The 23,177-nt window shown below is 41.2% G+C and overlaps 1 protein-coding gene across 2 annotated transcripts in view; it reads right to left on the bottom strand.

Moving 5' to 3' along the window:
- LOC126484192 (adenylyltransferase and sulfurtransferase MOCS3) overlaps positions 1 to 23,177 on the bottom strand; it is a 206,184-nt gene that overhangs the window by 143,280 nt on the left and 39,727 nt on the right. For both annotated transcript variants that reach the window (XM_050107606.1, XM_050107604.1), the window contains exon 2: positions 3,095 to 3,189. In XM_050107606.1, the coding sequence (XP_049963563.1) occupies positions 3,095 to 3,187 (93 nt within the window). In that variant the 5' untranslated portion in view covers positions 3,188 to 3,189. The remainder of the gene's footprint in view (positions 1 to 3,094; positions 3,190 to 23,177) is intronic.

The raw sequence follows: 23,177 nt of genomic DNA, 5'->3' as shown, positions 1-23,177 counted from the left end.
TAGTGGGGGTAAAATATGGGAAACAAAAGATTATATACAACATGTACAGAAACCAGACTACAGTTATAAGAATCAAAGGATATGACAGGGAAATAGTGCTTAAGAAATGAGTGAGACAGGGTTATAGCTTATCTCTGACATTATTCGGCATATATATTGAGCAAGCAGTAAAGGAAATCAAGGAGAAATTTAGAGAGGGAATTAAAGTTCAAGGGGAAGAAATAAAGGTTTGATGTTATTTAATGACACTGTAATTCTGTCACAGACAACAAAGGACTGGGAAGAGCAAGTGAATGGCACAGATAGAGTCTTGAGAAGAGTTTATAAGATGAAGAGCAACAAAAGTAAAAGTAGGTGTAGTTGCATTAAATAAGCTGATGTGGAAAGCAATTACTTTATGACATGAGACGCAAAGGTACTAGAAGAGGTCTGATAACTGGGTAGCAAAATATCTGATGATGGCTGAAGCAGAGAGGATATAAATGGCAAATTGGCTAAAAGAATGGTAAAATATGAAATTATTAACATCTAGGAAGGTCATTACTAAAGGTATTTGTGTGGATTCTAGCCTTGCAGAGAGAATAGAACTGTTGAAAGTGGTGCTACAGGAGAATGCTGAAGATTAACCCTTGAGTGGGTGCACCAATGTATAAAGTGCATCATATAAATTAAACAGTTTCTGCATCGTTCACTTGTTTATTTTGCCACTATGTGTTTTGATAGTTCATACCATTATCTTCAGGCGGAGAATTGTTTATTTACATCACTGGTGTTGGTGAAGAGTACAGATGTCTCTATTTATCAACAGTTGCAGCTCTCATAATGCTGTCCCTTATGGATGAAATACAACTGTGAGCTCGTACCTATTGCTTCATTTTTGCTTGAGCTAACACAGTGCTAAGTTGTGCTGTCATACATCCCAGTGGGCACCAGTAATATAAAATACACAGGGAGCTAGGTGAGAAAAAAATGTACAATCACACAATGAGGCAGCTGTCTACAAGATAAACAGCATTCAAATAAGAGGTTGGCAGTAATCTGATGTAATTGCCTTGTTTAATGCTTTGAGTGGGTCATTTATGTGGGATAGCAACTGTAAATGCTATCAAGGACATAATGAAAATTTATTTTATTATTGATTGATTAAACAGTTTAAAAAACAGGAGGTACTGAATCAAACTAGGGGAAAAGAGAAATTTATGGCACAACTTAATTAAAAGAAGGGATCATTTGATAGCACACACCCTGAAGCATGAAGAAATTGTCAGTTTGGTAATGGTGGGAAGTAAGAGCAAGTGTGTGTGTGTGTGTGTGTGTGTGTGTGTGTGTGTGTGTGTGTGTGGGTGGGTGGGTGGGTGGGTGGGTGGGTGGCATGGGTGGGTGGCTGTGGGTGTGGCAGGAGGAGGAGGAGGGGTAAAACCTGTAGAGGGAGACCAAGGGATGAATACAATGATCAGGTTCACACAGATGTAGGTTGCAATAGTTATTTGGAGCTGAATAAGTTTGTACAAGATAGAGCAGCATGGAAACCTTCATGAAATCAGCCTTCAGACCGTAAACCACAACAACAACAACAACAACAACACAGACAATTGTAAAAGCTTGTAGATGCTGACATTTGGAGATCAAATTGGGTTCCGGAGAAATGTATGAACACATGATGCAATACTGAGCCTAAGACCCATCTCAAAGGATAGAATGAAGAAAGGCAATCCTATGTTTGTAGCATGTTTAGATTTAGGAAAGCTTTTGACAATGGTGACTGGAATAACTAGTATGAAATTCTAAGGGCAGTGGGGATAAGATACAGGGAGTGAAAGGTTATCTATAACTTGCACAGAAACCAGACTATAGTTGTTAGAGATGGGTGGTGGGGTGGGGGTGGGGGGGGGGAGCAGAATGGGAGGAAATAGTCAAGAAGAGAATGAGGTAGAGTTATAATATATCCCTTACGTTGTTCAATCTGAGCAGTGAAGGTAATCAAACAGAAAATTACAAAAGATATTTCAGCTCAGTGAAAAGAAATAAGAACTTGAAGATTTGCTGTTGGTATTACAGTTTTGCAAAGGACAACAATGGACTTGGAATATTGAATGAATGTAAGGGGTAGTGTCCTGATAAGATGTTATCACATGCAAATAAACGAAAGTAAAACAACATTAATGGAGCATAGCTGAATTAAATTGTGAAATGCTGGAGGATTCAGATTAGAAAAACACACACTAAAAGTAGAAGATGAGCTTTGCTATTTGTGCAGAAAATTAACTGACAATGCTAAAATAGATTGGATACAAAACGCAGACTGGCAATAGTAAGAAAGGTATTCTTTTTAAAAATGTCAGAAATTCTTTTCTGGAAGAGCGTACCTGGAGTGTAGCTGGTAGGGGAGTGAAGTGTGTTTGATAAATAGTACAGATGAGAAGAGAACAGAAGTTTTTGAAATTTAGTGCTACATAAGAATGCCAAAGATGAACAGACTGGATAATTAACGAAGAGGTAATGAACTGAATTATGAGAAAAGAAATTTGTTACACAACGTGACTAAAATAAAGGATCAGTTCATAGGAGACATCCTGAGGTACTAGAGAATAATTAATGCTGTAATGGTGGGGAGTGATGATGGTTATTATACCACTTGACTACAATGAGCATGTTCACAATAATGTAAGCCGCAGTAGCTATGCAGAGAAGAAGCCTGAAGAGGATAGACGGGATACAGTGGAAAGCTGCATCAAACTTGTCTTCAGACTCAAGACCACAGCAACAACAAGTACCATAGGCTTGCATCATTCTGTATCCTCTTGAAATTGTGCCCACATGTTTTTCAATTAAGTAGATACAGGGTTGGAAATTAGTAAAAATACAACGAACTGGCAGCAATAGTGGCAATAAAAATAAAGAATTTATTAAAGTAGGAAAAGATACATTGCCATAACTCACATTAAAAATGCACACACACACACACACACACACACACACACACACACACACACACACACAGAGAGAGAGAGAGAGAGAGAGAGAGAGAGAGAGAGAGAGAGAGAGGCGCACACATTCAAAAGATAGAAATGAAAGATTAAAATATGTAATTTACCACATTCTGCTCAAGTAAATTTAACTGTTTCTCTTTCTGATAGAGTTGTTTCTTCAGTTCTTCAATCTCAGCACGTAGAGAACCTGGATCCATGTCTGAAAAAAAAAAGAGGCAGAATAATTATAAAACTGTATTGTTCCTACAACTGTTTAAGTAAGTAACTGACTCTACATTTTTTTCTCTGCAAACCACCATGAAGTGCATGGAAGATGGCACTTCCCAATACACCACAGATCAGAGTATTGTATGATAAGTCATGGAGGGAAAACAACAATTGCTTTCACATACTTTGTCTTTTTATTACCATGTTGAAGAATATATTGCATCATAATATTATAATCCTACAAGACAGTGTGTTTGAGAGATATTTTATTGCCATCTACTTCTAAAAGGTGTCTTACCATAAGCTGAAGGTACTTTAGAAATCACTTACTGTATGTTACCTTGTGACTTTGTACAAGACTGCATGTGTGTGTGTGTCTCTTTATCTGGAAACCGATCCACTGCAAAATAAATAGCTGACATATGATATCACTAATCTTATTTAATCCTCTGATATCTCCCACACTTGCTCAGTTTTGTTTCACATTCTTTGTTGTCCTATCAGTATTGATTAACATTATTATTATTTATTATTGTTGTTGTTGTTGTTATTCGGTGTATTTTGTCATTCCTCATTTCACGTAAAAATGTACTACAATAGGGTGGTAATAGTACAGTAGTCTAAAAAAATGAAACAAAAAAAATAAGGAAGACTATATTTTTTTCTTTACCTACACAGCTTTAATTTTTCTTTGACTAAACAGCTTAATAAACAAATACCTGCCAAATGGCAAGTTATCGCGATTCAATACTACACAGTAACTCTAGATGGAAATGCAATGGGCAAATAACATTATTATAAATACAATTTCTGATTATCCACATGAAATTGCAATTGCACTCTCTGAATCATGAAAAATGTCATACATCTATAAGCTTATCTAACACATTTCTGCTTCAACATCTGTGGTGTTCCTGATTCCCAAGTTTCAGTAATTTATCATGTTTTCACATGATCTAATTCTAAATCTGCAAAGTATCCTCAAATATACGGAAGGGAGGAAGATTAAGGTTTAATGTATTGTAGTTAATGAAGTCATGACAGATGGGGCACAAGGTAAGAAGGCAATCTGATGTGTCCTACAAGTACCAATACCAGTTTTTGGGAAACCCTTGGAAATGCTAAATCTGGACGGCCATAGACGGATTTGAATCACCATCCTCCCTAGTCAAATTCAGTGTGCTAACCACAGCATCATCCTACTCAGTCCTCACACACAGTGTTGAAGGAACAGGAGATGTGATTAATCACTGATTCAAACAATAGACAGTCCAGGTTGGAATATCAACAATATTATAAAAAGGACAGATTGCTACTCATGTAAAGACGACAAGTTCAGCTGCACAGAGGCATGGTGAAAACTCAATGTGTCATCTTTGTGGTGACTAGTAACCTATCCTTTTCATAATGTTATTAATCACTGATTCAGTCAGCACCAAATGTGAACTGACTTAGTAAACATAAATAAAGTCATTGAGAACTGGAGTTACATTTAGATAAATTAATATTCTGCTCAGTAGAATAAGCATTTCTCAGCAATATTTTGATAAGAAAATAATAAAAGGACTCATAGTTAATTCCTTGCAGTTTGACTACAAGTATTATATCAGCCAGGAAGGAAGGAGCAAAGAGAAAATAGCATGAAATCTCACATCATCTAGAATCTAGTGTGTCATCAAGGAGAGAACAAGTATTCTTGTGGGGGTTGGGTTGTTTGGGGGGAGACCAGACAGTGAGGTCATCGGTCTCATCAGATTAGGGAATTAACTCGGCCATGCCCTTTCAAAGGAACCATCCCGGTATTTACCTGGAGCGATTTAGGGAAATCACGGAAAACCTAAATCAGGATGGCTGGACGTGGGATTGAACCGTCATCCTCCCGAATGCGAGTCCAGTGTGCTAGCCACTGCGCCACCTCGCTCAGTAAGTATTCTTGTGGTTTAATTCTACAATTAACTATGTCCTATGGTCAGGTGAAAATTTAGAAATAACGTGCTTTCTGTATCTAAAAATGGCATTTATGTTTTGAAGCAGATTTTGGCCAGTGGACTTGTCTAAAATTTTTCCAGTAAGCAAATTCAAACTCTGAAGTTGTTGGCACAAATGACACATGCCACTTGGGTTCTGTGGCAAATGGCAAATGGCTGATTTGGTCAAGGCAACTAGCCTTAGATGAATTTCTTGACCTCCACTATCGAGTTGAGGATTGTAGGGTTTCTGTTAATAAGTCAAGTATGCAATACAGGCAGGAAGCGTGCCGCTAAGATAGCAGAGAATGTGTGGCATGCACATGGGAGTTTTTTTAGTTTAAAGGAATCCCCCCATAGGATCAAAGATGAATTGCCTACAAAAACAAATAAACATCAAGCACAATGTTCTCAGAGAACGCTTGTCGTCCGAGATAGGATATAGAAAAGGTTAATACGATGTTAGTGAACTGTAGGAGCATATAAGGGAAGATCCCAGAATTAGTATCGGTTACTGAAGGTTTTAATACCCAGATAGTATTAGGAATGGAAAGCTGGTTGAAACCAGAAGTGAATAGTACAGGACAGGTTAGTCATCAGTGGTGGCAGTGTATTTATTGTCATTAGTGGTGGGAGAGCATTTGTAGCAGTAAAGAATTTGACAATAACTAGGGAGGTTTTCATGGATTCGCATGTGAATTAATCTGCATGAAGTTAAACATTAAGAATCAAAGGTGGGTCAAAAACAGTAACTGAGTGCTTTTATAGACTGCCTGGTCAGGAGCTGTAGTGGTACAGCACCTCAGAAAGAACTTGCAGAATATCATTAGTAACTTTTCTGATCACACCAATCTAATAGGGAGTGACTTCAACTTTCCAGGTATAGATTAGGAGAGTTATGCAACCAAAACTGGTGCCAGAGACAGGGACTCGGGGGACATAATTGTGAAAATCTTGACTGAAAATTACTTCAAACAGACACTTAGAGAAGCAGTCTGAGAAGGTAACATCTTACACCTCTTAGCAGTAATCAGACCTGAACTCATCAAATCAGTTAACATAGAGGAAAGTATCAGTGGTCATATGGCGTGACAGTGACTATGACTACGGGTATGTTCAAGGAATATTATGAAAGGTAGGAAAAAATTTTTGCAGTGACAGAGTATCTGAGTAGCAAGCATGAAATATTCAGTAATGAGGATGGCGATGTGGAGCACAAACGGAAAAAATTCAAAAGCACAGTTCAATCGCCTTTGACAAATACACTCCAAGCAAGGTCTTGAGGAATGGGAAAGACCTGATGTGGTTTAATAGAGGTATCAGAAAACTGCTATGTAAAAAAAGAGAGCCTCAGCACAGAGTCAACAGAAGTCAAAACTTAGCTGACAAATTAAGAATGAATGAAGCAAAACTTTAACATGTTTTGTCCTTACATAGAATCAGTAAGTGGTTCCAAATCATCTATTCAGTCACTCTGTGACCATACTGACAGGGAAACTAAAGATACCAGAAAGAAGGATGGAGTACTGAATCCTGTCTTCCAAAATTCATTCACTGCAGTAGATCATAATACAGTTCCTCTTTTCAATCGTCATAAGAACACCAAAATGCCACATAATGAGATAACTGTTCACAGAATAGAAAAGCACTTACAACCACTTAGTAGAAAGGTAAAAGTGTCAGGACCTGACGCGTTACCTGTAAGATTCTACAAAGATTATGTGAAAGAACTTGCTCCCCTTTTAGTAGCAGTTTATCACAGTTAGCTGGAGCAGCAAGGATTATGCTCAAGCTTTGGTCACACCCCTTTAGCACAGTATTTACGCCACTTCCCAATGTCTGACATATCAGTTGGGAAAACTGACGATGTCCAGTACAGCTCTGGGTGAAATCATTAGAATGGAAAGATTTCACAGGCCACCACAATACAACACAGAAGATTCACCAGCAGCTACGACATCTGATCGTGAAAGCCTTCATTGTATGGTGCTTGTTTGTTGTTATTTTTATATCAGGAGCTTACGGGCTATTGAAGGTGGTGACATGAAAATTGGAACAAGTGTCCATTGTATCATAAAATATATGGGTGCTGCACTGTAATTTGGTTCAACACTGAACTGTGCCCAGATGGCTTGCTAATGACTATTGTGAGTCAAAGGTCAATTTTGTGATTATGTAATAATAAATGAATATTTTATTCATTGTTGAATAAATAATGTATCAATAATAATTCATTAATAGTAATGAAACAATAATGAATAGGAACACAAAGAAGTGTAGGGACAGAAAGTTGGCTGAAACCAGGTGTAAACAGTAATGAAATTCTTAACTCAGATTGGAATGTATACTGCAGGGACAGTGCTGGGAAGAGAGAGTGAAGGGAGAGGCATGTTCATAGCAATAAAAAGTGCAATAGTATTGAAGGAAATTGATGGAGATCTGAAATGTGAAATAATTTGGGTGAAGGTCATGGTTAAAGCAGGCTCAAACATGGCCCCCTGGCTCAGCAGCTGTTGTAGCAGAACACCTGAAGGAAAATTTGGAAAACATTTCGAGTAGATTTCCTGACCATGTTATAGTTTTGGGTGGAGATTTTAATTTACCAGATATAGACTGGGAGACTCAAACGTTTATAACGGGTGGCAGGAACAAAGAATCCAGTGAAATTTTTTTAAAGTGCATTATCTGAAAACTACCTTGAGCAATTAAACAGAGAACCGATTTGTGGTGATAACATATTAGACCTTCTGGTGACAAACAGACCCGAACTATTTGAAACAGTTAACGCAGAACAAGGAATCAGTGATCATAAAGCAGTTACAGCATCAGTGATTTCAGCTGTAAATAGAAATATTAAAAAGGGTAGGAAGATTTTTCTGTCTAGCAAAAGTGACAAAAAGCAGATTTCAGAGTACTTGATGGCTCAACACAAAAGTTTTATCTCAAGTAAAAATAGTGTTGAGGATCAGTGGACAAAGTTCAAAACCATCGTACAATATGCATTAGATGAGTATGTGCCAAGCAAAGACAGTAAAGAGCTGGTACAACAACCGAGTTAGAAAACTGCTGCGGAAGCAAAGGGAACTTCAAAGCAAACATAAACATAGCCAAAGCCCTGCAGACAAACAAAATTTACACGAAGTGAAATGTAGTGTGAGGAAGGCTATGCAAGATGCGTTCAACGAATTCGAAAGTAAAGTTCTATGTACTGACTTGGCAGAAAATCCTAAGAAATTTTGGTCTTATGTCAAAGTGGTAGGTGGATCAAAACAAAATGTCCAGACACTCTGTGACCAAAATGGTACTGAAACAAAGGATGACAGACTAAAGGCCAAAATACTAAATGTCTTTTTCCAAAGCTGTTTCACAGAGGAAGACTGCATTGTAGTTCCTTCTCTAGATTGTTGCACAATGACAAAATGGTAAATATAAAAATAGATGAAGATAGGAAAACAATTAAAATCGCTCAAAAGAGGAAAGGCCGCTGGACCTGATGGGATACCAGTTCGATTTTACACAGAGTATGCGAAGGAACTCGCCCCCCTTCTTGCAGTGGTGTACCGTAAGTCTCTAGAAAAGCGTAGCATTCCAAAAGATTGGAAAAGGGCACAGGTCATCCCAATTTTCAAGAAGGGACGTCAAACAGATGTGCAGGACTATAGACCTATATCTCTAACGTTGATCAGTTGTAGAATTTTAGAACACGTATTATATTAGAGTATAATGAATTTTTCTGGAGACTAGAAATCTACTCTGTAGGAATCAGCATGGGTTTCGAAAAAGACGATCGTGTGAAACCCAGCTTGTCCTAGTCGTCCATGAGACTCAGAGGGTCATAGACACGGGTTCCCAGGTAGATGCCGTGTTTCTTGACTTCTGCAAGGCGTTTGATACAGTTCCCCACAGTCGTTTAATGAACAAAGTAAGAGCATATGGACTATTGTGTGATTGGATTGAAGAGTTCCTAGATAACAGAACGCGGCATGTCATTCTCAATGGAGAGAAGTCTTCCGAAGTAAGAGCGATTTCAGGTGTGTTGCAGGGGAGTGTCGTAGGACTGTTGCTATTCACAATATATATAAATGACCTTGTGGATAACATGGAAGTTCACTGAGGCTATTTGTGAATGATGCTGTAGTATATCGAGAGATTGTAACAATGGAAAATTGTACTGAAATGCAGGAGGATCTGCAACAACTGACGCATGGTGCAGGGAATGGCAATTGAATCTCAATGTAGACACGTGTGATATGCTGTGAATACATAGGAAGAAAGATCCTTTATCATTTAGCTACAGTATAGCAAGTCAGCAACTGGAAGCAGTTAATTCCATAAATTATCTGGGAGTAGGCATTAGGAGTGATTTAAAATGGAATGACCATATAAAATTAATTGTCGGTAAAGCAGATGCCAGACTGAGATTCATTGGAAGAATCCTAAGGAAATGCAGTCTGAGAAAAAAGGAAGTAGGTTACAGTACACTTGTTCACCCACTGCTTGAATACTGCTCACCAGTGTGGGATTCGTACCGGATAGGGCTGATAGAAGAGAGAGAGAAGATCCAACGGAGAGCAGTGCACTTCGTTACAGGATCATTTAGTAATCGCGAAAGCGGTATGGAGATGATAGACAAACTCCAATGGAAGACTCTGCAAGAGAGACGCTCAGTAGCTCAGTATGGGCTTTTGTTGAAGTTTTGAGAACATACCTTCACCAAAGAGTCAAGTAGTATACTGTTCCCTCCCAGGTATATCTTGCAAAGAGACCATGAGGATAAAATCAGAGAGATTAGAGCCCACACAGAGGCATACCGACAATCTTTCTTTCCACAAACAATACGAGACTGGAATAGAAGGGAGAACTGATAGAGGTACTCAAGGTACCCTCCGCCACACACCGTCAGGTGGCTTGCAGAGTATGGATGTAGATGTAGATGTCTTATTTTTCCTTCTTGATTCTTGCACATAGTGTCTATTATCGCTATTCCACTGTAGTTTATACCTAATTTTGAACATCTACACAATTACATTGTTGACTGTTTTTTCTAGGTCAACACATTTTGACTTTTCTTCAGCGTTGCCTCTGACGTGAAGTCAAATACCAGAACTGTCTCTCTAGCACATTTATGTCTCCTAAAGCCAAAATTATCATGAAGACATCTTCAATATTCTTTTTCCATTCTTCTGTATATTATGTTAGTCAGTAACGTTGATGCATGAGATATTAAGCTGATTCTATGATAGTTCTTGCATTTATCTTGCTTATCTCCTGGATTGTGTGGATGAATTTTTTTTTTAAATCTGATAGTATTTGTTTAGACTCATAGATTCTAAAAACCAAACTTAATAGTTGCTATGTTGGCACTTCCCCTAATGATTTTAGAAATTCTGCCCTGATTGTTTGCAAGTCTTCCAGAGCTCTGTTACTAGTTCCTCTATGTCTTCCATATTGACTCCCATTTCTTCTTGAATTACATCATCAGACACTTCCTCTCTCTCACAGAGTTCTTCAACATACTCTTTCCACTTTATCTGCCCTCTCCTTTGGCTCTAACAATGGAATTCTTTTTGCACTCTTCATGTCAATGTGTTCGATTTTAATTTGCTGCTTTTTGGACTTTGCTATACACTGAATCAATTTATACAATGACCATTTCATTTTCCTGCAGCAACCTTGGCTTGGCTTATCTCTGTTTACTATTTATTTCTTTCCTATGTGATTTATATTGCTGTATTCACATCTTGTCAGAACATTTTTTTTATTTCCTTCTTCCATGGCCATGTCTCTCAATGAAACTCCCTATTGCGTATCATTGCTGCAGTATCTACAGCTTAAGAGGAAAGATAGATGCTGTCTATAGGAAAATTAAAAAGAAAAAGCAACTGTATAATTTCTAAGAGTGATAATTTTCATTGATAAGTTCTTCTCTCAGTACCTAATCTCCCATTTCATCTTCTCCTACTTCCTGTATATATAAATTTGAGGATGACGTTACAGAAAGAGAAGAGGAAGTACGTGAAGATGAAATGGGAGCTATGGCACTGAGAGAAGAACTTATCAATGGAAATGATCAATCTTATAAAATATAATTGTAATATAATTGAATAAATAAAAAAATCTACGCACCATTTGCAGCAGGAGAAAACATATATAAAAGTTAAGTAAATGTGCAAGCTTTCGGAACCAGTGTCTCCTCCTTTTGGCAGAAAGGTTGAAGGGGAATGAAGAGAACTGAAGGAAAAGGACTGGTGAAGTTTAGAAAACGGGGAGAGTTCAGAAAAGTCACCCAGAACACCCTGGGTCAAGGGAGACTTACCACACCAGATGAGAAGGAAAGACTGTTCATTCTCATCGTATCTAGTCACTCTTGCCTGATCCAGGGTTCTGGGTGACTTTTCCAAACTTCCCCCATTTCCTGAACCTCTCTAGTCCTTTTCTTCCACCCCTCTTCCTTCCCCTTCAACCCTTCTGCTAGAAGAAAGAGCTACTGGCTCTGAAAGCTTGCACATTTATATATGTTTACTCCTTGGTGATTAGATTTTGTATATATCCAGTTACATTACATTTTGAGAGAATAATTTGTAGGAGCACTGAAATCTGATGCAAGACCCCTGGAATAGATAACATTCCCTCAGAATTATTGAGATCTTTGGGACAGGCAGCAATAACAACACTATTCTACCTAGTATGTAAAATACATTAGACATGCAAAATACCCTCCGACTTCAGGAAGAATGTAATAATGCCAGTTCCAAAGAAGAGAGTTGTCGATAGGAATGAATACTACTGAATCACCAGATTAATATGCCCTGATTATTTACAGGACACTAATTGTTTACAGGAAAAGGAGGAAACTAGCAGCAGCTGAGCTCGGGAAAGACCAGTTTGAGCTCCGGAGAAATGTAGGAACATGTGGGGCAATACTGACCCAGTGACTTATCCTAAAAGATATGCTGAAGAAAGGCAAACCGCATAAGCAGATTTAGAGAAAGCTTTTGACAGTGTTGACTGAAATACAATTTTCAAAGTTCTAAGGGTAGCAGAGGTGAAATACATGGAGTGAAATGTTATCCAGACTGCATTTATAAGAGTAGCAGTTCATGAAAGTGTAGTAGTGACTGAAAAGGGTTTGAGACAGGGTTCTAGCTGACCCCAATGTTAATTAATATGTACATTAAGAAAGCAGAAACAGAAACTGCAGGGTTTGCCCATGACATGTAATTCTGTCAGAGATGGCAAGAGATTTGGAAGAACAGCTGAATGGAATGGTTAGTGGCTGGAAAAGAGACTATAAGATTAACATCAACAAAACTAAGACAAGGGTAATGGAATGTAGTTGAATTAAATCAGTTTATGCTGCAAGAACCGGATTAGAAAATGAGATGTAAAAGTGCGACATAAGTTTTGGTGTATGGGTAGCAAAATAACTGTTGATGGCTGAAGTAGTGAGGATATAAAATGCAGACTGGCTAGATCACGGAAGGCCTTACTGAAAAAGGGGAATTTGTTAACATCTAATATCAATCTAAGTATTAATAGTCTTTTCTGGAGATATTTGTCTGTATAGTAGCCTTGAAAGAAAGTGAAGTATGGATTATCTCTTATAGAACTGTGCAGTTATGCTCAGTTTAGGCAGAGGCAGGTTCTGTACATAGTCAAACTTGAGCACTAAGGTACCTGTGTTGTCAAGTTTGGCCGTCTCCGAATACTTGTCCTTGAGTTTATTGCAGTCCACAACGTTTAGTTTGCGTTCTTCATACATGTCTTTATGAGGGTCATTTGCATTGACACACAATATAACTTCACACACCCGGCAGAAATCACAGATATCAATTCAGGTTTTTGAAACCAACACAGACTATTCTCCCTAAAGAACTTATAATAAATGTTATACTTCATCTGGAGTACTGTATTTGTTTCATGGAGAAAATGATCTCTAAGTGATGTGAATAATTTTGCAACACTAGTCAGGGTTGTCAAAATATTTCCTTTTGGATTTGCATTGACAATAATGCGAAATGAAACTGGTCCCAGTGAGAGTGGACCATGTCCCAAATTTCTGTTGCAATTTTATGTGGTCTGATGGCAAGTATCTCTCTACTGTAAGAGTGGTAGCATTTGACACCTTCAAAAACTGTTTTCAAACTGCTCTTGGTAACTTGCAAGATAGTTTGGAATTTGGATTTACAGACTATTGTCTTATAATTGTTGCATTTTAGATGGTAAATATAAATGGAGCTTTGATTCTAACCAGACCTAGTTGTATTAGATGTTCTAGGTGATGTTTTCTAATGTCAACTAAAGTAAAAACTTGTTCATAGATCTCTTCTTGATCCACTGGGCATATTTTTAGATAGCATTTCTTTGTGCATCATTTCTTACTGACTAGAAATTTCTTAGAGCAGACTTTCATACCGGTTTTTGGCAAAAAATAACACTGTCCTGAATTTCTCTTCTTTGTGACCTCTTTCTTTCACGTCCCTTTCTGAATTTTATGTTTCTCGTGGTTTATGGTTCTCTTAATCACATGCCATGTTATATCCTAGCCAGTAATGCCACCCGAGCCTGCTGCCAAAAGGTTGGCAGCATCAAAGTCCGGACGCCGTCCGCATAAGCAGCGCCAGCGAGACAGGAAATCGCCGCAAGTCTGTGCGCGCCTCCGCTGGCTTCTGGGTTCTTAAGCGCTGGAGTCGCGAGCGCTAGGACAGTTCTGTATTCGCCGCTCAGTTGTATACGCGCCACCGAACTGTGTACTTGCTAGTCAGTTGTGTGTTCATCGCAGCAGAGTTGTTGTTTGTCGTCAGCCGACGCTGACCTAGCCGCTCCGACTCGAACTAGACAGATTTCTGTAGACACGGAGTTCACTACTGTGTTGCTGTATCTTCGTTAATAAAGATAAGTACCGACTTTTATTTAATCAGAGTGTTTGGGTTTTCCTCTTTCTGTTCACTGTTCCAGCGGACCGGTCGGCCCGCTACTAAAAGTGTGGCGGTGACTTCGTAAGCCGTTTCTACAGCGCATTGCTTGTCGCTACGAACGCCGCCACAAAACTGGCGACGAGGGCTTCCGAACTCGTGTGCAGGGCTGGTTCAACTTGTTTCTGGTTATACTAATTATAGCGATAAAATTTTGGGGGCTGGTTTCATTTGTGTTCACTATGTCTGCCGAATTACAACAGTTGATCTTGTTACAGAGTCAGCAAATACAAAGTCTGGTGGAAGCAATCGCCAAACAAGCGGCTAATCCTCCAACACAAAAGGAACAAGCACAGGCAGCACCACCTTTCCGTGCTTTTGATGCATCAAGAGAAGAATGGCGAGAATATTTCGCGCAGTTGCAGGCGCACATGACAGTCTACAAAATCACGGGTACTGAGCGGCAGCTTTATTTAATTTCCACTGTAGGCATGGAAGTCTATCGCCTACTTTGTAAGTTGTTCCCGGAATCCAAGCCAGAAGCTTTAGACTATGACGTTGTTGTTAACAAGCTTGCTGAGTATTTCGAGTCGCGAGTTCATGTGGCAGCAGCCAGATTCAAGTTCTTCAGATTAAAGAAACTGCCACATCAATCTAATAAACAGTGGTTAACAGATTTACGGGGCCTCACCCGTCAGTGCCGATTTAATTGTGTGTGTGGAGCTTCCTACAGTGATGTCATGTTACGAGACGCTATTACTCAAAACATTGCAGATTCTCGTATTCGTGCTGCTATCTTAAAGTTGCCTGACCCGTTATTAGAGACAGTGATGAACATCATTGAAGCCCAAGATACTTTTGACTATGCTGAGTGTGAGTTAGATCAGCCATGTATTTCTCAAATTGCCTGTGCTCAGCAAGTTATGTCACGCCCGCGGCCTCACCGGCAGAGTCAAACTGTAAACACTAGCCGGCCGCGTCATGTTAAACACATTCGTCAGCCGCGTGTGCAAAATGATAGAGTTAAGTCTTGCCCTAAGTGTGTTCTTGCTCATCCTCGTGAACGTTGCCTGTTAAGAAACGCGGTTTGTCACTTTTGTCAAAGGAAAGGACACATCCAGACTGTTTGTTTGCGTAAACGCAAGAACAATTCTAGTGCTGTCCAGCCCATGGATATTCATGTTCTTCAAAGCCAGCTCGCCCAGAAGGTCGCGTTTAAAGGCTCTTCCACGGTTCGTGTGGGTAATAAACTTGTTCGCAATAAGCCACCCACCCAGCCCTCTGCTATGCGACCCAGGCGTAATTCAAACGCTGTATAAAGTAATGTACGGACTGCAAGTGAAGCGGGAGTTGTTGTTCCACCCGCCCAACCCACGAGTTGTCGTAAGCAGCGAACACGCGCTAAACGCGCTGATTTTGTGTCTTCCGCCTCCACTGCACCGATCCAGAGACAGTGTAATAAACTATTTGTGAAGCTACGCATCCAGGATAAGACCTTCAATTTTCAATTAGACACTGGTGCGTCTGTGACTCTCATAAATAGTGCTACGTATGCGGCTATCGGCCGCCCTAAACTTTCAGCGGCAAAACATTCTTTGGCTACTTATAGTGGAGAACAAATTCCTGTGTTAGGTGTATGTAGCGTGCCAGCCACATTCCGTGGCAATACAAAAACAGTTTCATTCACAGTGCTCCGCGCTACAGACAGTGTAAACAATTTCGGATTAGACTGTTTTGACTTGTTTGGCCTGTCTACCCAAGACAATGTGTTGCAAATTAATTCTGTTGTTGTTCCTCAAGACAGCATAACCGATTTGTGTAAACAATAGTGACATATTTAAAGACGAACTAGGTTGTGCTGCGAACTTTGCCGCTCATATTACGTTAAAAGATAATGCTCAGCCTCGATTTTTTCGTGCTCGTCCAGTGCCTCACGCCCTCCGGGCACCTGTAGCAGATGAACTTCGTCATTGGCAAAACAACGGTGTTATTCAACCCGTTTCAGCGAGCCAGTGGGCTTCTCCCTTAGTTATTATAAAGAAACCGTCTGGCAAGTTACGTTTGTGTGCTGATTTTAAGTCGACAGTTAATCCTCAGACTGTCATTGATTCTTTTCCTTTGCCTAGACCGGACGAGCTGATGGATAAGTTAGGGGAAGCTCGTTTCTTTTCCAAAATTGATCTCCGTGAAGCATATTTGCAATTGCCCCTCGACGAACAATCACAACAGTATTTTGTCATAAGCACGTCGTTGGGGTTGTTCCGCTTTCTGCGTTTGCCTTTTGGTTGTGCGTCAGCTCCAGCTGTTTTTCAGCGTTTTTTGTCACAACTTCTGGCTAATGTGGCATTGTGTTGCAACTATTTAGACGATATTGTTGTGTCCGGTCGGACGCCTGCTGAACATTTCCGTAATTTGGAGTGTTTGTTTACAGTGTTGTCTCAGGCAGGCCTACGTTGCAACATCGATAAATGTTCATTTTTCCTTACGGAGATGGAGTATCTGGGACATGTTATTAATGATCAAGGCATTCATCCCTCCCAGTCACATTTAGCAGCTATTCGTGATTTGCCCGCCCCTCGCAATCTGCAGGAATTGCAAGCAGTTCTTGGCAAATTGACATATTATATTAGGTTTATACCTAATGCATCACAGATTGCTGCACCGTTGCATCGTCTCCGCCGTAAGAATGTTCCGTTTGTGTGGTCAGCTGATTGCCAATCAGCCTTTCAGCAGCTTAAAGAGGCTTTATTGAATGATCGTTGTCTGGTCCATTACGACCCTAACAAGCCTCTGGTGTTAGCTTGTGATGCCTCTTCTTTCGGCCTCGGTGCTGTGTTGTCTCACCGAGTCGGTAACACCGAACGTCCTATTGCGTTCGCATCTAAATTGCTAAACAAAGCTCAGTGTAATTATAGCCAATTGGACAAGGAAGCGTTGGCTATTGTGTTCGGTGTCACAAAATTCCATCACTACCTCTATGGTAGACCATTCTATTTAGTAACAGATCACAAGCCCCTGACGTCACTGTTTCATCCGTCTAAACCAGTTCCTCAGCGGACGGCTCAGAGACTACAACGTTGGGCTCTTTTGTTATCACAATACCAGTATGAGATACTGTATCGCCCTACAGCTCAGCATGCAAACGCTGACGCGCTTTCTAGATTGCCGATTGCTGCGGATGATGTCTTCGATTCCTCTGACGACTCTTGCCATCAGATTGACGCCGATGAGCATCAATCCCTCCGGGATTTTCCGATTGATTATCGTCAGGTGGCACGTGCGACAGCTACGGATCCTCATCTGAGTTTACTATTACGTTTTGTTCAACGTGGTTGGCCGTCCAAGGCAAAGGACATATCGGATCCTGTGGTTCGTCGCTATTATCCACAACGTCATCTGTTGTCTGTTTCGCACGGAGTTTTGCTGTTACGCACTGAGAATGACCAGCTTCGTGTAGTGGTTCCCCAAGTGCTCCAATCCAAGGTCCTCGACTTGTTGCATCAAGGTCATTGGGGAGTGGTCCGCACCAAGCAGCTTGCCCGCCGTCATTGTACATGGATCGGCATTGATAAGCAGATTACGCAGATGTCTACAGATTGTTCGACGTGTGCCGAACACCAAGCTGCTCCGCCTCAACGCTATTTTGAGTGGGCACGCCCTGCCGGGCCCTGGCAGCGAGCACATATTGATTTCGCTGGTCCATATTGGAATTCTCGTTGGCTCATCGTGATAGATGCATTTAGTAATTTTCCGTTTGTTGTGCCCATGCAGTCTACAACGTCTGCACAAACTATACAGGCGCTGACTTCAATTTTTTGTATTGAGGGTCTTCCAGAAGTTTTAGTGTCTGACAATGGTCCACGATTTACCTCTGCTGAATTTGAAAGTTTTTGTTCTGCCAATGGCATTCGCCATGTTCTTACTCCGCCGTTCCACCCTCAATCGAATGGTGCAGCGGAACGTTTTGTACGCACATTCAAGGATCATATGGACCGCCTTTGTGCTACGCACTCTCGTCAGCAGGCCCTCATCACGTTCCTGTCGTCGTACTGGACCACGCCACGTGACGGCCCTTCACCTGCGGAGCTTCTCCACGGCCATCGTCATCGCACCCTACTACGGTTGTTGCACCCCCCGGATCGACCCGCCGCTTCTGAGCATCGCACGCGTTTTCAGTGCAACGACGCCGTTTTTTTCAGAGTTTATCACGGTCGCCGTCGTTGGGAACGTGGTACCGTGATAAGTGTCCAGGGTCGCGGTTTTTATACTGTTCAAGGTGCTACTGGGGTGCACAGGAGGCATCAGAACCAGTTGCGCCGCACTGGCCGCCCGGATTCTGCCGCTCGTTCTTTGTCCACAGATTTGGTCCGCGGCGGGTTCCAGCCGCGCCTTCCGACTTCGCTGCCGCCCCCAGGGCAGCAGCAGCAGCCGTCGCCGCTACCACGCCGACAGCCCGTCCCGTTGATGCCTCCCGCGCAGCTTCATCCGGGAGCGCCCCAGGTGGTCGCTCCGGCGCCTGCGGTCCCTCTTCAGTCGCCACCGCCTTCGGAGCTGATGGACGTCGATCCCTCAGCCGGGCCGCCTTCCCAAGCGGTGGCTGTGCAGCCTGTCCTGCAGCCGCTTTCCTTGGGCACCCCCAAGGAGTCTGACACCGCAGCGCCTTGTCCGGCGCCCACTCAGCAGCCGTCGACGCAGCGTCAGGAGACGCTGCCTCTCTTCGTGGGTCCTGACGCCCCGTCGCGTCCAGTACCAGACGCTGCGCCCGTGGTCACAGGCGTGCACCCTGACCTCGGTTTTCAGTCGGTGTTTCCCGAGGCCCCGCGCAGCCAATGCTGGGGTGCGGACCGGGGACTGCCACCGACAACAGTCTCCGCCCCGGTCTCGTCCGCTACGCCTGCGGCCAGACCCCTCCCCCGCCGTCGACGCTCGCCATGTCATTATTCAACGACGGTGCGGCGATTTGGGGGGGAGGAGTGTTATATCCTAGCCAGTAATGCCACCCGAGCCCGCTGCCGAAAGGTTAGCAGCATCAAAGTCCGGACGTCGTCCGCATAAGCAACACCAGCGAGACAGGAAATCGCCGCAAGTCTGCGCGCGCCACCGCTGGCTTCTGGGTTCTTAAGCGCTGGAGTCGCGAGCGCTAGGACAGTTCTGTATTCGCCGCTCAGTTGTATACGCGCCACCGAACTGTGTACTTGCTAGTCAGTTGTGTGTTCATCGCAGCAGAGTTGTTGTTTGTCGTCAGCCGACGCTGACCTAGCCGCTCCGACTCGAACTAGACAGATTTCTGTAGACACGGAGTTCACTACTGTGTTGCTGTATCTTCGTTAATAAAGATAAGTACCGACTTTTATTTAATCAGAGTGTTTGGGTTTTCCTCTTTCTGTTCACTGTTCCAGCGGACCGGTCGGCCCACTACTAAAAGTGTGGCAGTGACTTCGTAAGCCGTTTCTACAGCGCATTGCTTGTCACTACGAACGCCGCCACAAAATGCCATACTGGATATACTATCGCAATCACTTCCCATATTTTGTTGACAATCACTATTTTCTTCCTATGTGATGCTGGCAAATATAAATTCCACAATATGGATATCCCATCACTGACCAATACATCTCAGCACAGCACACACACAACACTGATATGGGTGGCATGAAAGTTGTCTACTGGCTATGGCAGTCAGTGGAATGACGACTTGGAGCAGCATGGCTGTCAAATGTTTCTAGAGGGTGTTGTGTATGTCGGAGAGTAATAATTTGTGAGCACAAAGACTGGTTCGTACAGATGCAGTTACTGCAGGGAACAGAAAAACAACCTAACGATCTTTAAGTTGCTTTTCCAGGTAATGCCTCAATTCCACATGCCTTCTGACCCTTCTAGCTAAGTCACATCTGCCTGTTATCCATGTATATGCTTGGTATTTTGCCAGTATCTGGCCATGATGGTTCTCACTGACAGTTAACAGACCAATTCCCGTAAGACTTTACAATAACAAGTTTTTTTTGCAGCTTTTTATTGCTCCTTTATTGATTCTGATTTTATTATACGGCCCCTTACTGATATTTTTCACTACATCCTGTCTATTATCTCAATTATTATTTCATTTCACTATCATCTGTAAGCCCCCATTTATGGTTTTAGAATTTTAATGTTCTTTTCAGAGTTGACTTCCTTCTATGGCGATCTTCTTCATTCTGCATCTCTTGACTTTTGACTTTCATCAATATTTTGATGAATTATTAAAAACTGACTAGGACTGATGGAACACTGTATGTGCTTAATTTTTGCCAGTAAATAATCTGAAAATAAGTAAGCTGACTTCTAATTTAAATTTGCTTCTGTCAGTTATATCCTTTGTATATAATGTTATATCCTTCCCCTAGATTCTTGCCATTCTATTTTTTTAAATAGTTTTATAATTCTTAATTCCCTCATGTGCTAGTCTTCTTCATTTAGATGTACCTGAAGATGCAACTCTAACATTGTGAAACTGGTAGTACTGTTAAAGGATCATACAACAGCTGTTTGCATACCTTCAGCTGTGGATGCCCATTTTTGCTGTTTTTTACATAGATTGAAAAAAAAAAAGAAAGGCCAAAGCAAGGAGACATGTAACATACCTTGTGTGATTTGTTATTTTTTTAAAAAATATATTTGCTTAATGTCACTCTGGAAAGATTTAATTAGAAACAATTTTTTAATTGAATTTTTTGGTTGGCAGAGTCACATGATTTACTGTGGTCCATGAGGAAGGTATTTACAAAAAGTTGGATTTAGACGAAGAAAATGTGAGAAAAATAATAATTTCAACTGCTTTCATCATTGCTAAGCCAGATTTAAATCTGTAATGAGATGCAATAGGATTGTTGTTTACATATGGTGGATTAGGACTACTACTTTTTGTATTATATGTGTTACGGAATCAGGGTAATAATTAAGATAGAATTTAGAAGTTATATAACAACTATGTATAATAATTACTTGTTATTTATTGTCGTATATAATAATTATGTGTTATTTAGGGTTGTTCAAAGCAGAGATCCAGCAGAAATATATGTAAAAACTTATTATAGGTTAAGTGAACATTTTAGAGATTTTGAATGTCAAGCCACAATATTCGGAAGCAGCAGTAGTTGAACAAGGAGGCCGATGACCAGTGGAATTTGCGCAGCTGCAGTCAGCAATTTGGCAGATCAGTGACCAAGCAGAATGGGCAATGCTTACCAGGAGAACAACGACCAGTACAGTTCACACATCAGCATTCAACATTTCAGGAACTGTCATCATACTGAACTCATGTGCGTGACGTATCTGGTGACGCCGAGGAGGATGACAGGGCAATGTCTGGCCATGCCAGCGTAGATGTAAAACAAGGAAAGTTGGCATGTGTGTCGACATTGGTCACATTTTGCCCAACGTGAGAAGCATAGATCAACAACCAAAGAGTCAGTTGTCACCCTATAAACTTCGTGACATTGGCAAAAACACCAAATAAATATCTCCAACAAATGGGCATGAGGGGGTCCTTTGAGGGGAGAAAGAATAAATGAAGAAGCATCACCTGGACAGACAAACTTATGATTAGTCAGCGGACGTCTCTTCACTGCAATGACTTAGCCACTACGCTGCTTGACAGAAGAAGATGTCGGTACTGCACCAATAGGTCAACGCAGAGGATACCATCCCAGATATTACCAGAAAGGAGTTCAAATGGTACTTACCCAGGTGGCTGGTGAGGACAATGGGACTGCAGCTTCACCAAATGGGTCACCTGTGAACCTAGAGCTTGACAAACTCCGCCAGAAGATGCCGAACCTGGGGGAAGCTGGTTTGATTCCAGGACGGGGCAGTCCACACCATGCAGTAGCCACTTGTTAATAACGCAACAAGCAAATTAACAAGGAGAAGACTGTGCTGCCACCACAGAAGGTCATGGGAATGGTACTGAATGGAAGAATATGCCGCCTGGTGCTCTGCTGCAACATGAGCCATCGCCATATCAGCAGTCACAGGAATCTGCTTGCTACGACTCCACACCTCACCACTGCTGCGAAGAACTGAGCGAGTTAAAACACTATATTACTCTGTTTGTTTAAAGGCTCTTATGTGCCAATAAATGACTGATAGTGAAACTACCAATGTTTCAATCACATCTCACCTACTGAGCCAAGTAAAGAACCCATTCCACTGCCCACAAAGTGTCGCTTTCCCTCTCGCCAACCCTGACAAAAAAAATGACCTTTGCTCCCCTCTGCCACTGATGCTCAATATCTAGTGTCACAAAACCCCAGCCCGCTACAAGTTATCAGCTTTCCAGAGTGTTAGTTTGACAAAATGTGGCAACATTTTGATGGGTGTAAGTTCATCCTTAGTAAACTGCTCCAAGGAATACCGATGATTTGAACAACCGATGGACAAGAATGTTGACAGTATTAAAAGGTTCTTTCAATGTCCATTTTAAGAGATTGTCTGTAAAACGCAATGAGAGTGAGTCACTGTATGAAGATAAAATAGTGTTTTATCCGCGACTGGTTGAATTGCTCCTTCAATAGAGCTATTAATAATTAAGGAATGAATAACTAAGGAGAGTTTGTCTGGAGTCCATCAATATTCACTGCATCAGAAGAGTTTGACAGACATGGACGCATGCATCCTAACATTGTGAGAAACTTTTTTATAGCCTTCATTTCCACCAAGTTCAATCTTTATGACCTCTTTAAAGTTTTACATTAATTATGGGAGCTTTAAGTGTTGTCACCACTCACCTAACACAATTTCTAACATGAATTTTCTTTTTAACTTGTAATTTGTAGAATCTGGTTCCTGGTTTTGTATTTATCATAATTATCATAGCCTCCATTATGGTTCAACAGCTGTCCCTAGAAAGTTGCTCCAAAAGCAGAGAGAGCTCCATCTTAGATTTAAAGAAAGCCAAAGCCTCATAGACGAACAAGAACTGAATGAATCCAAAATTTGTGTATGGAGAGCCATGTCGTGAGCATTCAATGGATTCAAAACTAGAATTTTATGCACCAGTATGACAGAAACTCTAAAGAAGTATTGGTTTTGTCTTAACTCAGTAAAGGGATCAAAGATAT

The sequence above is a fragment of the Schistocerca serialis genome, chromosome 6, assembly GCF_023864345.2.
Source record: "Schistocerca serialis cubense isolate TAMUIC-IGC-003099 chromosome 6, iqSchSeri2.2, whole genome shotgun sequence".
Taxonomy (NCBI): domain Eukaryota; kingdom Metazoa; phylum Arthropoda; class Insecta; order Orthoptera; family Acrididae; genus Schistocerca; species Schistocerca serialis.
This window is presented reverse-complemented; position numbering and strand designations above follow the sequence as displayed.